The 15,347-nt window shown below is 42.4% G+C and overlaps 1 protein-coding gene across 1 annotated transcript in view; it reads left to right on the top strand.

Moving 5' to 3' along the window:
- The first annotated feature begins 5,424 nt into the window (after window positions 1–5,424).
- Window positions 5,425–15,347, top strand: part of LOC106589993 (uncharacterized) — a 41,541-nt gene continuing 31,618 nt past the window's right edge. Inside the window, exons 1-3 of the mRNA XM_014180472.2 lie at window positions 5,425–7,011; window positions 10,460–10,610; window positions 11,686–11,735. Of these exons, the coding sequence (XP_014035947.2) occupies window positions 6,988–7,011; window positions 10,460–10,610; window positions 11,686–11,735 (225 nt within the window). The 5' untranslated portion in view covers window positions 5,425–6,987. The remainder of the gene's footprint in view (window positions 7,012–10,459; window positions 10,611–11,685; window positions 11,736–15,347) is intronic.

Raw genomic sequence — 15,347 nt, 5'->3', positions numbered from 1 at the left:
AATGACCTGGATTTCTGCATAAATTGATCATAAAATGTGATCTGAACTTCATCTAGGTCACAACAATAGACAAACACAGTCTGCTTAAACTAATAACACACAAACAATTATATGTTTTCATGTTTTTATTGAACACACCATGAAAACATTCACAGTGCAGGGTGGAAAAGTATGTGAACCCTTGGATTTAATAACTGGTTGACCCTCCTTTGGCAGTAATAACCTGAAACGTTTTCTGTAGTTGCGGATCAGACCTGCACAACGGTCAGGGGGAATTTTGGACCATTCCTCTTTACAAAACTGTTTCAGTTCAGCAATATTCTTTGGATGTCTGGTGTGAACTGATCTCTTGAGGTCATGCCACAGCATCTCAATCGGGTTGAGGTCAGGACTCTGACTGGGCCACTCCAGAAGGCGTATTTTCTTCTGTTGAAGCCATTCTGTTGTTGATTTACTTGTTTTGGGTTGTTGTCCTGTTGCGTCATCCAAATTCTGCTGAGTGTCAATTGGTGGAGAGATAGCCTTACATTCTCATGCAAAATGTCTTGATAAACTTGGGAATACATTTTCCCGTCGATGATAGCAAGCTGTCCAGGCCCTGAGGCAGCAAAGCTGCCCCAAACCATGATGCTCCCTCCACCATACTTTACAGTGGGAATGAGGTTTTGATGTTGGTGTGCTATGCCTTTTTTCTCCACACATAGTGTTGTGTGTTCCTTCCAAACAACTCCACTGTAGTTTCATCTGTCCACAGAATATTTAGCCAGTAGTGCTGTGGAACATCCAGGTGCACTTTTGCAAACTTCAAACGTGCAGCAATATGGCTTCTTCCATGGATTCCTCCCATGAAAACCATTCTTGTTTAGTGTTTTACGTATCGTAGACTCGTCAACAGAGATCTTAGCATGTTACAGAGATTTCTGTAAGTGTTTATCTGACACTCTAGGATTCTTCTTAACCTCATTGAGCATTCTGCACTGTGCTATTGCAGTCATCTTTGCAGGACGGCCACTCCTAGGGAGAGTAGCAACAGTGTTGAACTTTCTGCATTTATAGACAATTTGTCTTAACGTGAACTGATGAACATGAAGGCTTTTAGAGATACTTTTGTAACCCTTTCCAACTTTGTGCAAGTCAACAATTCTTAATCTTAGGTCTTCTGAGATCTCTTGTTTGAGGCATGGTTCACATCAGGCAATTATTTTTGTGAATAGCAAACTCAAGTTTTGTGAGTTTTTTTATAGGGCAGGGCAGCTCTAACCAACATCTCCAATCTCGTCTCATTGATTGGACTCCAGGTTAGCTGACTCCTGACTCCAATTAGCTTTTGGAGAAGTCATTAGCCTAAGGGTTCACATACTTTTTCCAACAAACACAGTGAATGTTTAATTATGTATTCAATATAGACAGGAAAAATACAATAATTTGTGTGTTATTAGTTTAAGCAGACTGTGTTTGTCTGTTGTTGTGACTTAGATGAAGATCAGATCAAATTTGATGACCAATTTATGCAGAAATCCAGGTAAATCCAAAGGTTTCACATACTTTTTCTTTCCACTGTATTGGCTGGAGCCAGACCCTATTCAACCCAACTCTTTCTTGGCCCTACTTGGGACACCTCACACGCCGCGCCCTCCTCCAGTCTGTGGTCCGCAGACAGATCATACTCACTGGCTGGGCTGTGGGACAGTGAATGTGATAAAATCAAATGGAATTGTTACCCAGAGAATGTGAGGTTTGTGGTGAATAACTCCCTTCTACCAACCAATGAGCATCCAGGATCCAAACAACCCATTTATTAATGGGGATAATCACCCTAGAGTTTAAGAAACTTCAGAGTGTTTTCTATCCATTACTACCATGCATATGCATATCCTAGCTTCTGGGCCTGAGTAACAGGCAGTTTACTTTGGGCACGTTTGTCATCCAAACTTCTAAATACTGCCCCCCTAGCCCAAGAGAGGTTAATGGGGACAATCACCTTGGAGCAGAGACATTTAGAGAGTTGTTGTTTAAATATCTTAATAATGGAAGCATTAAAACGGCTGCCGTATCATTTAGTTTAATGTAAATACATTATAATGCAGAAACGTCAATGCACCAACTTTCTACATTTTTGGCTCTGTCCTAGTGAGAACATAACTGGAGAGATTTAACCTTAAGGACTCTAGAGAGAGAAGGGAAACACTTTACTCAAAATGCACAGAGAGATTATTATTGAAGATGAACATGTCTCTCTGCAGCAGACGAGCATTCCCGATTAGATCCAAGAATGACACAGGGTTTGGGTTCATTAGATCCAAGAATGACACAGGGTTTGGGTTCATTAGATCCAAGAATGACACAGGGTTAGGGTTCATTAGATCCAAGAATGACACAGGGTTTGGGTCCATTAGATCCAAGAATGACACAGGGTTTGGGTTCATTAGATGTGGTAGGATGTTAGGGTTCATGGCTGATGATGTCCTGCTGTTGATGTGGTAGGATGTTAGGGTTCATGGCTGATGTTGTTGATGTGGTAGGATTTTAGGGTTCATGACTGATGTTGTTGATGTGGTAGGATATTAGAGTTCAGGGCTGATGTTGTCCTGTTGATGTGGTAGGATGTTAGGGTTCATGGCTGATGTTGTTTATGTGGTAGGATGTTAGGGTTCAGGGCTGATGTTGTCCTGTTGATGTGGTAGGATGTTAGGGTTTATGATTGATGTTGTTGATGTGGTAGGATGTTAGGGTTCATGGCTGATGTTGTTGATGTGGTAGGATATTAGGGTTCATGATTGATGTTGTTGATGTGGTAGGATGTTAGGGTTCATGGCTGATGTTGTTGATGTGGTAGGATGTTAGGGTTCATGACTGATGTTGTTGATGTGGTAGGATGTTAGGGTTCATGACTGATGTTGTTGATGTGGTAGGATGTTAGGGTTCATGGTTGAGGTTGTCCTGCTGGTGATGTGGTAGGATGTTAGGGTTCATGGCTGATGTTGTTGATGTGGTAGGATGTTAGGGCTCATGACTGATGTTGTTGATGTGGTAGGATATTAGGGTTCATGATTGATGTTGTTGATGTGGTAGGATGTTAGGGTTCATGGCTGATGTTGTTGATGTGGTAGGATGTTAGGGTTCATGACTGATGTTGTTTATGTGGTAGTATGTTAGGGTTCATGGCTGATGTTGTTGATGTGGTAGGATGTTAGGGTTCATGGCTGATGTTGTCCTGTTGATTTGGTAGGATGTTAGGGTTCATGGCTGATGTTGTTGATGTGGTAGGATGTTAGGGTTCATGGCTGATGTTGTCCTGTTGATGTGGTAGGATGTTAGGGCTCATGGCTGATGTTGTTGATGTGGTAGGATATTAGGGTTCGTGACTCATGTTGTCTTGTTGTTGATGTGGTAGGATGTTAGGGTTCATGGCTCATGTTGTTGATGTGGTAGGATGTTAGGGTTCATGGCTCATGTTGTCTTGTTGTTGATGTGGTAGGATGTTAGGGTTCATGGCTCATGTTGTCTTGTTGTTGATGTGGTAGGATGTTAGGGTTCATGGCTCATGTTGTCTTGTTGTTGATGTGGTAGGATGTTAGGGTTCATGGCTCATGTTGTCTTGTTGTTGATGTGGTAGGATGTTAGGGTTCATGGCTCATGTTGTCTTGTTGTTGATGTGGTAGGATGTTAGGGTTCGTCACTCATGTTTTCCCATTTAAGCATATCAAGGGTCAGAGTTGTTTGGTTTTTAGAGAAAAGGAGGGGACTCTTTCTATTTCAGATCTGTCTAAGCCAGCAACCCCATTATTAGTGATATGTGATACAGGGCAATGTAAGTTTGGTTTCCCATATGTGGGATCATGGTGTCAGTTTTCTGATGATACAAAGAAGATTTCATAGGGACAAAATCATTCCCCCTGGCTGCCTGTAGGCTTGGATCCAAAATAAATGTTTCACAAAGACACTACATTAAATAATTAATCAGTTTCCATCCAAGCTATCTTTCTAAATCATGTAGCGCGTATCGTCAAGATCGCAGATTTTAGAGAAACAACAAATATCGGTACAAGTGTTTTATATCGGCTCAAAGCTTAAATTATTGTTAATCTAACTGCACTGTCCAATTTACAGTAGCTATTACTGTGAAAAAATGCCATGCTATTGTTTAAGGAGAGCTCCTAACAACAAAACACTTTTTTCAACTCGATAGGTTTGATAAATTCACCTCTGACGGTGAAATGTGTTCTTACATTCTGAAATCTTCCTCTGATTTATAATCCAAAGGGTCCCAGAGATAACATGAAGTGTTGTTTTGTTAGATAAAATCCTTTCATATCCTAAGACCCATATAGCACGCACGATCGATTTTGTATTTCCATTCGTTCAATTTGCAAAGAAAGGAATCTGTGAAAATCTCACCCTAAACGTTGTTTGAACCAGTCAAATCACATTCGTATCTATTCCTCAGAGATCCTAGAAGGTAACAAGACTTCACTATATCATTAGGGGTGTAGTATATCCTATAGGACACCATATTTGGTAAGAGAGCGACTCCTTCATGGCACACCAATGACGCGGGCGGCCATCACTTGAAGGACTGTATCTTTGTCAAATAAGCACCATTCAGGGTCAAACAAAGCTAGCTAGATAGCCAATGAGCTGGGCTCTACGGGAGTATGCGGAAACCATGCATCTGTCGTAAAATGTAGCTACTAACCTTGTATGACAGCACGTCTTTTCATTTTGCACAGAAATTCTAAGGATATTCAGTTATGAAAACTGGTTGTTTTGCAAATGTTGAACTTTTATAATATGGCTACTAATACTGGAAAAGCTAAATCAAAGTCCAAGTATCCAGATTTGACAATATTCTTACAGAAAAATGTAATATGAATGCGAATGTCTCCTTCACGATTTGCCCAAATGTACCTGGGGACAAGACACTAAAAGTCTCATGTTGATCAGTCATACTTCAGGTTATCCATCTGAAACTTTGCACATCCACTGCTGCCATCTTGTGGACACTATCAGAATTACAACCAGAGTGATGGTTAGTATTATGACCTTTCTCTTGCATTTCAAAAATGGTGGTAGAAAAAGACCAGTTGGTTTTTTCTTTGTATTTTCTTCTACCAGATCTATTGTGTTATATTCTCCTACATTCACATTTCCACAAACTTCAAAATGTTTCCTTTCAAATGGTACCAATAATATGCATATCTTTGCTTCAGGGCCTGAGCTACAGGCAGTTAGATTTGGGTATGTCATTTAGGTGAATATTGAAAAAAGGGGGCTATACCTAAGAAGTTTTAATAACATGTCTCTCTGTTTCTCTCTACAGATGACTGATGTGGCATGTTGTTTAATAACATGTCTCTCAGTTTCTCTCTATAGATGACTGATGTGGCATGTTGTTTAATAACATGTCTCTCTGTTTCTCTCTATAGATGACTGATGTGGCATGTTGTTTAATAACATGTCTCTCTGTTTCTCTCTACAGATGACTGATGTGGCATGTTGTTTAATAACATGTCTCTCTGTTTCTCTCTACAGATGACTGATGTGGCATGTTGTTTAATAACATGTCTCTCTGTTTCTCTCTATAGATGACTGATGTGGCATGTTGTTTAATAACATGTCTCTCTGTTGCTCTCTATAGATGACTGATGTGGCATGTTGTTTAATAACATGTCTCTCTGTTTCTCTCTACAGATGACTGATGTGGCATGTTGTTTAATAACATGTCTCTCTGTTTCTCTCTACAGATGACTGATGTGGCATGTTGTTTAATAACATGTCTCTCTGTTTCTCTCTACAGATGACTGATGTGGCATGTTGTTTAATAACATGTCTCTCTGTTTCTCTCTATAGATGACTGATGTGGCATGTTGTTTAATAACATGTCTCTCTGTTTCTCTCTACAGATGACTGATGTGGCATGTTGTTTAATAACATGTCTCTCTGTTTCTCTCTACAGATGACTGATGTGGCATGTTGTTTAATAACATGTCTCTCTGTTTCTCTCTATAGATGACTGATGTGGCATGTTGTTTAATAACATGTCTCTCTGTTTCTCTCTACAGATGACTGATGTGGCATGTTGTTTAATAACATGTCTCTCTGTTGCTCTCTATAGATGACTGATGTGGCATGTTGTTTAATAACATGTCTCTCTGTTTCTCTCTACAGATGACTGATGTGGCATGTTGTTTAATAACATGTCTCTCTGTTTCTCTCTACAGATGACTGATGTGGCATGTTGTTTAATAACATGTCTCTCAGTTTCTCTCTACAGATGACTGATGTGGCATGTTGTTTAATAACATGTCTCTCTGTTTCTCTCTACAGATGACTGATGTGGCATGTTGTTTAATAACATGTCTCTCTGTTTCTCTCTACAGATGACTGATGTGGCATGTTGTTTAATAACATGTCTCTCTGTTTCTCTCTACAGATGACTGATGTGGCATGTTGTTTAATAACATGTCTCTCTGTTTCTCTCTACAGATGACTGATGTGGCATGTTGTTTAATAACATGTCTCTCTGTTTCTCTCTACAGATGACTGATGTGGCATGTTGTTTAATAACATGTCTCTCTGTTTCTCTCTACAGATGACTGATGTGGCATGTTGTTTAATAACATGTCTCTCTGTTTCTCTCTACAGATGACTGATGTGGCATGTTGTTTAATAACATGTCTCTCTGTTTCTCTCTACAGATGACTGATGTGGCATGTTGTTTAATAACATGTCTCTCTGTTTCTCTCTATAGATGACTGATGTGGCATGTTGTTTAATAACATGGCTCTCTGTTTCTCTCTACAGATGACTGATGTGGCATGTTGTTTAATAACATGTCTCTCTGTTTCTCTCTACAGATGACTGATGTGGCATGTTGTTTAATAACATGGCTCTCTGTTTCTCTCTACAGATGACTGGAGGAACGCGGACGCCAGTTGCCATGAGTTACTGAGAGCAGAACTGCGACTGCTTCCTCTCAGCGCCAAGATGGAGGCCTTTATCTACCAAAAGGTAAGGCCCATAGAGATAAATAAAAGACGAGATGGATATAACCCATTTTAGCATGGACATTACCATTTAGGTCTTCCACCATTTTAAAGTTTTCAACTGGATGGGGATCCAGAGCATTGTCTTCTTCTTCTTCACATTGGGTTGCCTGTGGCTGATTTACAAATGACTTATGCTGTATCACCGCCATCTAGTGGCCACAATATATAAATGAGACAAGATTTGGTTCAGTACTCCAGCACTGCAGGTGGCTGTAAATCACCAATATTTAGATTTACGCTTTTTTCAAACACAAAAGAAGAAGAACATTTATCAACTTTAAAATGAAGCTAGCCTCAATGGTATTACCTGTGTTGTCACTGACACCATACTGGCACAGAGACAAAGATGAGTCCTATATCTGTTTACACTTCAGCTGGCTACATTTTCGGAGACCACAGTCATATGGCCTGGATTGTTAACACTACTGAACCAAGCCAAGCTGTACTGGTCTGGCCTGGTTACTGATCCACTACTGAACCAAACCAAGCTGGCCTGGTCTGGCCTGGTTACTGATCCACTACTGAACCAAACCAAGCTGTACTGGTCTGGCCTGGTTACTGATCCCGTACTGAACCAAACCAAGCTGGCCTGGCCTGGTTACTGATCCACTACTGAACCAAACCAAGCTGTACTGGTCTGGCCTGGTTACTGATCCAATACTGAACCAAACCAAGCTGGCCTGGTCTGGCCTGGTTACTGATCCAATACTGAACCAAACCAAGCTGTACTGGTCTGGCCTGGTTACTGATCCAATACTGAACCAAACCAAGCTGTACTGGTCTGGCCTGGTTACTGATCCACTACTGAACCAAACCAAGCTGGCCTGGTCTGGCCTGGTTACTGATCCACTACTGAACCAAACCAAGCTGGCCTGGTGTGGCCTGGTTACTGATCCAATACTGAACCAAACCAAGCTGTACTGGTCTGGTTACTGATCCACTACTGAACCAAACCAAGCTGTACTGGTCTGGCCTGGTTACTGATCCACTACTGAACCAAACCAAGCTGGCCTGGTCTGGCCTGGTTACTGATCCACTACTGAACCAAACCAAGCTGTACTGGTCTGGCCTGGTTACTGATCCACTACTGAACCAAACCAAGCTGGCCTGGTCTGGCCTGGTTACTGATCCACTACTGAACCAAACCAAGCTGGCCTGGTCTGGCCTGGTTACTGATCCACTACTGAACCAAACCAAGCTGTACTGGTCTGGTTACTGATCCACTACTGAACCAAGCCAAGCTGTACTGGTCTGGTTACTGATCCACTACTGAACCAAGCCAAGCTGTACTGGTCTGGCCTGGTTACTGATCCACTACTGAACCAAACCAAGCTGGCCTGGTCTGGCCTGGTTACTGATCCACTACTGAACCAAACCAAGCTGGCCTGGTCTGGTTACTGATCCACTACTGAACCAAACCAAGCTGTACTGGTCTGGTTACTGATCCACTACTGAACCAAGCCAAGCTGTACTGGTCTGGTTACTGATCCACTACTGAACCAAGCCAAGCTGGCCTGGCCTGGTTACTGATCCACTACTGAACCAAGCCAAGCTGGCCTGGTCTGGCCTGGTTACTGATCCACTACTGAACCAAACCAAGCTGTACTGGTCTGGTTACTGATCCACTACTGAACCAAACCAAGCTGTACTGGTCTGGCCTGGTTACTGATCCACTACTGAACCAAACCAAGCTGGCCTGGTCTGGCCTGGTTACTGATCCACTACTGAACCAAACCAAGCTGGCCTGGTCTGGCCTGGTTACTGATCCACTACTGAACCAAACCAAGCTGGCCTGGTCTGGCCTGGTTACTGATCCACTACTGAACCAAACCAAGCTGTACTGGTCTGGTTACTGATCCACTACTGAACCAAACCAAGCTGTACTGGTCTGGCCTGGTTACTGATCCACTACTGAACCAAACCAAGCTGTACTGGTCTGGCCTGGTTACTGATCCACTACTGAACCAAACCAAGCTGTACTGGTCTGGCCTGGTTACTGATCCACTACTGAACCAAACCAAGCTGGCCTGGTCTGGCCTGGTTACTGATCCACTACTGAACCAAACCAAGCTGGCCTGGTCTGGCCTGGTTACTGATCCACTACTGAACCAAACCAAGCTGGCCTGGTCTGGCCTGGTTACTGATCCACTACTGAACCAAACCAAGCTGGCCTGGTCTGGCCTGGTTACTGATCCACTACTGAACCAAACCAAGCTGGCCTGGTCCTTTCTCAGTAGTACAGTATGTCTGCACAGCAACATTTCTCCTTGATCTAATTTACCTAGGTTATTTAGCTAGGTTAAATCTAGGTTATTTAGCTTGGTTATTTAGCTAGGTTTTTTAGCTTGGTTATTTAGCTTGGTTATTTAGCTTGGTTTTTTAGCTTGGTTATTTAGCTTGGTTATTTAGCTTGGTTTTTTAGCTTGGTTATTTAGCTTGGTTATTTAGCTTGGTTATTTAGCTTGGTTATTTAGCTTGGTTATTTAGCTAGGTTATTTAGCTTGGTTATTTAGCTAGGTTTTGTAGCTTGGTTATTTAGCTAGGTTATTTAGCTAGGTTTTTTATCTTGGTTATTTAGCTAAGTTATTTAGCTAGGTTTTGTAGCTTGGTTATTTAGCTAGGTTATTTAGCTAGGTTATTTAGTTAGGTTTTTTAGCTAGGTTATTTAGTTAGGTTTTTTAGCTAGGTTATTTAGCTAAGTTATTTAGCTTGGTTATTTAGCTTGGTTATTTAGCTTGGTTATTTAGCTTGGTTATTTAGCTAGGTTTTGTAGCTTGGTTATTTAGCTTGGTTATTTAGCTACGTTTTTTAGCTAGGTTATTTGGCTAGGTTATTTAGCTTGGTTATTTAGCTAGGTTTTGTAGCTTGGTTATTTAGCTTGGTTATTTAGCTAGGTTTTGTAGCTTGGTTATTTAGCTAGGTTATTTAGCTAGGTTTTGTAGCTTGGTTATTTAGCTAGGTTATTTAGCTAGGTTATTTAGATGAATAATGAATGAAGGAAGTAAGGGATGGCCGTAAATGTAAATTGATTTTATTCCTTTCGTTTTTGAGTACCGACGATGATGGATATAGAGGTTTCTCTTTGTTGAGTTAGTTAATTCACCAAAATAACGTGCTTGTTTTTATGCTCCCGTGTGTCTCAGTTGTTACGAGGGTACGAGGTTGTCTAAGGTCATGGGTTCGATGTCTGCAGGGATAACATAGTGTCCTGATTGCCCACCCTTTCTTTCCAAGTGTGCACTTGCAGACTCCCTGTCATGGATTTAACAACGGTGGGATCTGCCTCCAGCTAATGTTTACACCAATCCAATGCTTTTAAATCCAAGACAGGGAATGTTCAAGTGTACTCTTTGTTTTTCCTGTTTGGATTACAGAATGGCGTATGTATGTTATATGTCCATTTACTGTAGAAACCTGGAGTAGCTTGTTCCTGCAGTCTGGGCGTGTCCACCACCGTGACCGTTCCTAGAAGCCACACCTTTCACTCCTTATCCAATCAGAGCCCTGACCACGCCCAGGAGGAGGAGGAAGGGTCGCCACGGCAACGGCGCATCACAGTTGGTGAGGTCTCCAGTCGTTAAACTGGTTTATTGTTGTGTTATCGATACAGTCAATACAATTAATACTGTTACTCTGACTAATACCGATACTACTACAATTCCAGATAATGTTGTACTCTTCAGATCCTCTCATGACACATTTGATGTTCTTTATGCACACAGTAGTCTACATGATGTGTTACAGTGCCAGATATCGTCGATACATTTCCCTGCCTATCAATCAGAGGGTTTAGCACTACACAATGAATAAAAGACCTTCCTTTTATTCATCGCCCCTGGAAGAACAGAACATGAGCATTCCTGTCCTGTTACATGAGTTGAAAAATTAACAGAGCTCACTTCTCCTTTTCCTTCTCTCTCTTTCCCACACTCTCTTTCCTCCTCTCGCTCTTTCCTCCTCTCTCTCTCCTCCTCTCTCTCTTTCCTCCTCTCTCTTTCCCACTCTCTCTTTCCCCCTCTCTCTTTCCCCTCTTTCTTTCCCCCTCTCTCTTTCCCCCTCTCTCTTCCCCCTCTCTCTTTCCCCCTCTCTCTTTCCCACCCTCTCTTTCCCACCCTCTCTTTCCCACCCTCTCTCTTCCCCCTCTCTCTTCCCCCCTCTCTCTTCCCCCCTCTCTCTTTCCCCCTCTCTCTTTCCTCCCTCTCTCTCTCTTCCCCTCTCTCTTCCCCCTCTCTCTTCCCCCTCTCTCTTCCCCCTCTCTCTTTCCCCCTCTCTCTTTCCCCCTCTCTCTTTCCCCCCTCTCTCTTTCCTCCTCTCTCTTTCCTCCCTCTCTCTTTCCTCCCTCTCTCTCTTCCCCCTCTCTTTCCCACCCTCTCTCTTCCCCCTCTCTCTTCCCCCCTCTCTCTTCCCCCTCTCTCTTTCCCCCTCTCTCTTTCCTCCCTCTCTCTTTCCTCCCTCTCTCTCTTCCCCCTCTCTCTTCCCCCCTCTCTCTTCCCCCTCTCTCTTTCCCCCTCTCTCTTTCCCCCTCTCTCTTTCCCCCTCTCTCTTTCCTCCCTCTCTCTTTCCCCCTCTCTCTTCCCCCTCTCTCTTCCTCTCTCTCTTCCCTCTCTCTCTTCCCTCTCTCTCTTCCCTCTCACAGCATCATTCATGCCACAGTCTAATGACCAGAATGGAAACTTCCCAGAGAAGGTACAGCCAATCCCCATAAAAAGCAAGACTTTCAGGGTGGCAACGGCACGGAAACAGAAAGCTGCCCCAAATATAATTATAAAACACAATGCGTCTACATTTCAGAAATACAACCCAAACTACTCAAAGCAATGACTCAGTGAATATTCTCAGGATCGTGGTCACAGTGCCCAGGTTTAGCCAAACTGGGATTGCATAGAACAGTACTTTTGACCAGAGGCAGTACACTCTATAGGGAATAGAGTGCAATTTGGTATGTATCCCTGGTGACCATAGAGAAACATCTGGCCAGTTAGTATGTAGAAGTGAAAAGTCTATTTCCTGTGTAAGCAACTAAGAAATAGAAATGGATAAATTACAGTTATACTGGAGCCTTTGCATTCACAATGATCTATACATCCCCGACTACCATAGTGTCTATAATACATCCTCACAATAACAACTCCCCCATTCACAATGATCTATACATCCTTGACTACCGTAGTGTCTGTAATACATCCTCACAATAACAACTCCCCCATTCACAATGACCTATACATCCCCGACTACCGTAGTGTCTGTAATACATCCTCACAATAACAACTCCTCCATTCACAATGATCTATACATCCCTGACTACCGTAGTGTCTGTAATACATCCTCACAATAACAACTCCCCCATTCACAATGTTCTATACATCCCCGACTACCGTAGTGTATGTAATACATCCTCACAATAACAACTCCCCCATTCACAATGATCTATACATCCCCGACTACCGTAGTGTCTGTAATACATCCTCACAATGACAACTCCCCCATTCACAATGATCTATACATCCCCGACTACCGTAGTGTCTGTAATACATCCTCACAATAACAACTCCCCCATTCACAATGATCTATACATCCCCGACTACCGTAGTGTCTGTAATACATCCTCACAATGACAACTCCCCCATTCACACTGCGATATAGGACAGACTCACCGCGCCGTCTCTTAAATGTGCAGGCCTTTTGTTACACTTACCGTCCGCTATGGGTTTCATCAGGTAAAATGCCACGTTCATGAACATGAAATAGCCAGGCCTTGAATCTCAAGCCTTGTTACAGTCTATCACCCATATTGGGTTAGCTGAGATATAATGTAAAGAATTACACTATCACCCGCTATGGGTTTCATTAGGCTATTTCGATTTCAGTGGCCGACCGTGAGTAAGACTATCAAAATGCTTGTGCGAAATGCTTGTGTTTCTAGCTCCAACAGAGCAATAATATCTAACAAGTAATATCTAACAATTTCACAACAATACACTACAAATCTAAAGTAAAGGAATGGAATTAAGAATGTATAAATATTAGGACGAGCAATCTCGAATTAAATAGACTAAAATAGAGTAGAATAGAATACAGTATATACATATGAGATGAGTAAAACAGTATGTAAACATTATTAAAGTGACCAGTGATTCCATGTCTCTGTATACAGGGCAGCAGTCTCTAAGGTGCAGGGCAGGGTACTGGGTGGAGGACGGATAGTGACAGTGACTAAGTTCAGGGCAGGGTACTGGGTGGAGGCCGGCTAGTGACAGTGACTAAGTTCAGGGCAGGGTACTGGGTGGTAGCCGGCTAGTGACAGTGACTAAGTTCAGGGCAGGGTACTGGGTGGAGGCCGGCTAGTGATGTGTTTAATGTGACTAGTGATCCATTTATTAAAGTGTCCAGTGATTGGGTGGAGGCCGGCTGGCAATGTAGGCAGCAGCGTCTCTGAGTGCTAGTGATGGCTGTTTAGCAGTCTGATGGCCTTGAGATTAGAAGCTGTTTTTTAGTCTCTCGGTCCCAGCTTTGATGCACCTGTACTGACCTCGCCTTCTGGATGATAGCGGGGTGAACAGGAAGTGGCTCGGGTGGTTGATGTCCTTGATGATCTTTTTGGCCTTTCTGTGTCCTGGAGGGCAGGTAGTTTGCCCCCCGGGTGATGCGTTGGGCAGACAGCACATGTAAGAGGGTGGTGTATGAATGTCTGTCAGAGCAGTATGTTAGTTGATTTAATATACATTTAGGAGTTTTTAACACATAATATTTCTTACAAAAAAAAACAAGAAGTGATGTAGACAGTTTGTTCTCTACTTTGATCCAGGGAAGAACAACATTAATTTTGTTGACATTAGCTTTCTGGGAACATTGCAGGGGGATGACGTGCTGCTCTGTTCTGGGCCAGCCATAGTTTTATTATGTCTTTCTGACCATCTTACCAGGCAGTAGTCAAGATAAGATACTTGTTTGGTCCAGTGTAGTTTTAAGAGTCGATTGACGCACACTAAAATTCCAAATGGAATAGCTAAATGATCCATGGTATGACCATCTTAAAACAATTCCATGTGTTAAGCTGAGTATATCTTTGACCATCTTAAAACAATTCCATATGTTAAGCTAAGCATTTCTTTATCACAGGTCTTCTTCACATTACCCATGTCCAAAACCACGGCAACGCACAGTATTAGACAGAGCCATGATCACATGGAACTACCTTCACAGTATTAGACAGAGCCATGATCACATGGAACTACCTTCACAGTATTAGACAGAGCCATGATCACATGGAACTACCTTCACAGTATTAGACAGAGCCATGATCACATGGAACTACCTTCACAGTATTAGACAGAGCCATGATCACATGGAACTACCTTCACAGTATTAGACAGAGCCATGATCACATGGAACTACCTTCACAGTATTAGACAGAGCCATGATCACATGGAACTACCTTCACAGTATTAGACAGAGCCATGATCACATGGAACTACCTTCACAGTATTAGACAGAGCCATGATCACATGGAACTACCTTCACAGTATTAGACAGAGCCATGATCACATGGAACTACCTTCACAGTATTATACAGAGCCATGATCACATGGAACTACCTTCACAGTATTAGACAGAGCCATGATCACATGGAACACCCTCCCATCTCCTATGACTCAGCAAACAGCAAAACAACTCATGGAACGGCGGACACACACACACACACACACACACACACACACACACACACACACACACACACACACACACACACACACACACACACACACACACACACACACACACACACACACCTCATGTTCGTTGTTGTGTTGTTTATATATGGTTTGTATTTTACAGTTGTGTGACTGTCCTTGTCTGTCAGTGTATCTGTGTTTCGTTACTTGTCATGTTTTTGGTCGACCCCCCCGGGAGCTAATTGGTTACCAAATAAATAAACAGACAGACCCCTTCCCATCAATACAACCGTTGAATCAATATGTTTTTAGCCTGGCAGTTCACAATCCAAGGTAACACTAAGTCATTTCGTCTCCTCAACTTGCTCAATAGCCACATTATTCGTCATCACATCCAGCCGAGGTTTAGACCTTAGTGAATGACTTGTACGAACTATTATCCTCTTAGTCTTGTATATATATATATATTCAGGACCAGTTTATTACTGAAAACCTATTCTGGAACTAACAGGAACTCTCTGCAGTGATTTCACTTGATGTGGCCACTGATGTGTATAGGATTGAATCGTCGACATGCAGTGCATTCGGAAAGTATTCAGACCCCTTGACTTTTTCCACATTTTGT

The sequence above is a fragment of the Salmo salar genome, chromosome ssa28, assembly GCF_905237065.1.
Source record: "Salmo salar chromosome ssa28, Ssal_v3.1, whole genome shotgun sequence".
Taxonomy (NCBI): Eukaryota; Metazoa; Chordata; class Actinopteri; order Salmoniformes; family Salmonidae; genus Salmo; species Salmo salar.
The sequence above is the reverse complement of the archived record's forward strand: the minus strand, read 5'-3'. Positions and strand labels throughout refer to the sequence as shown.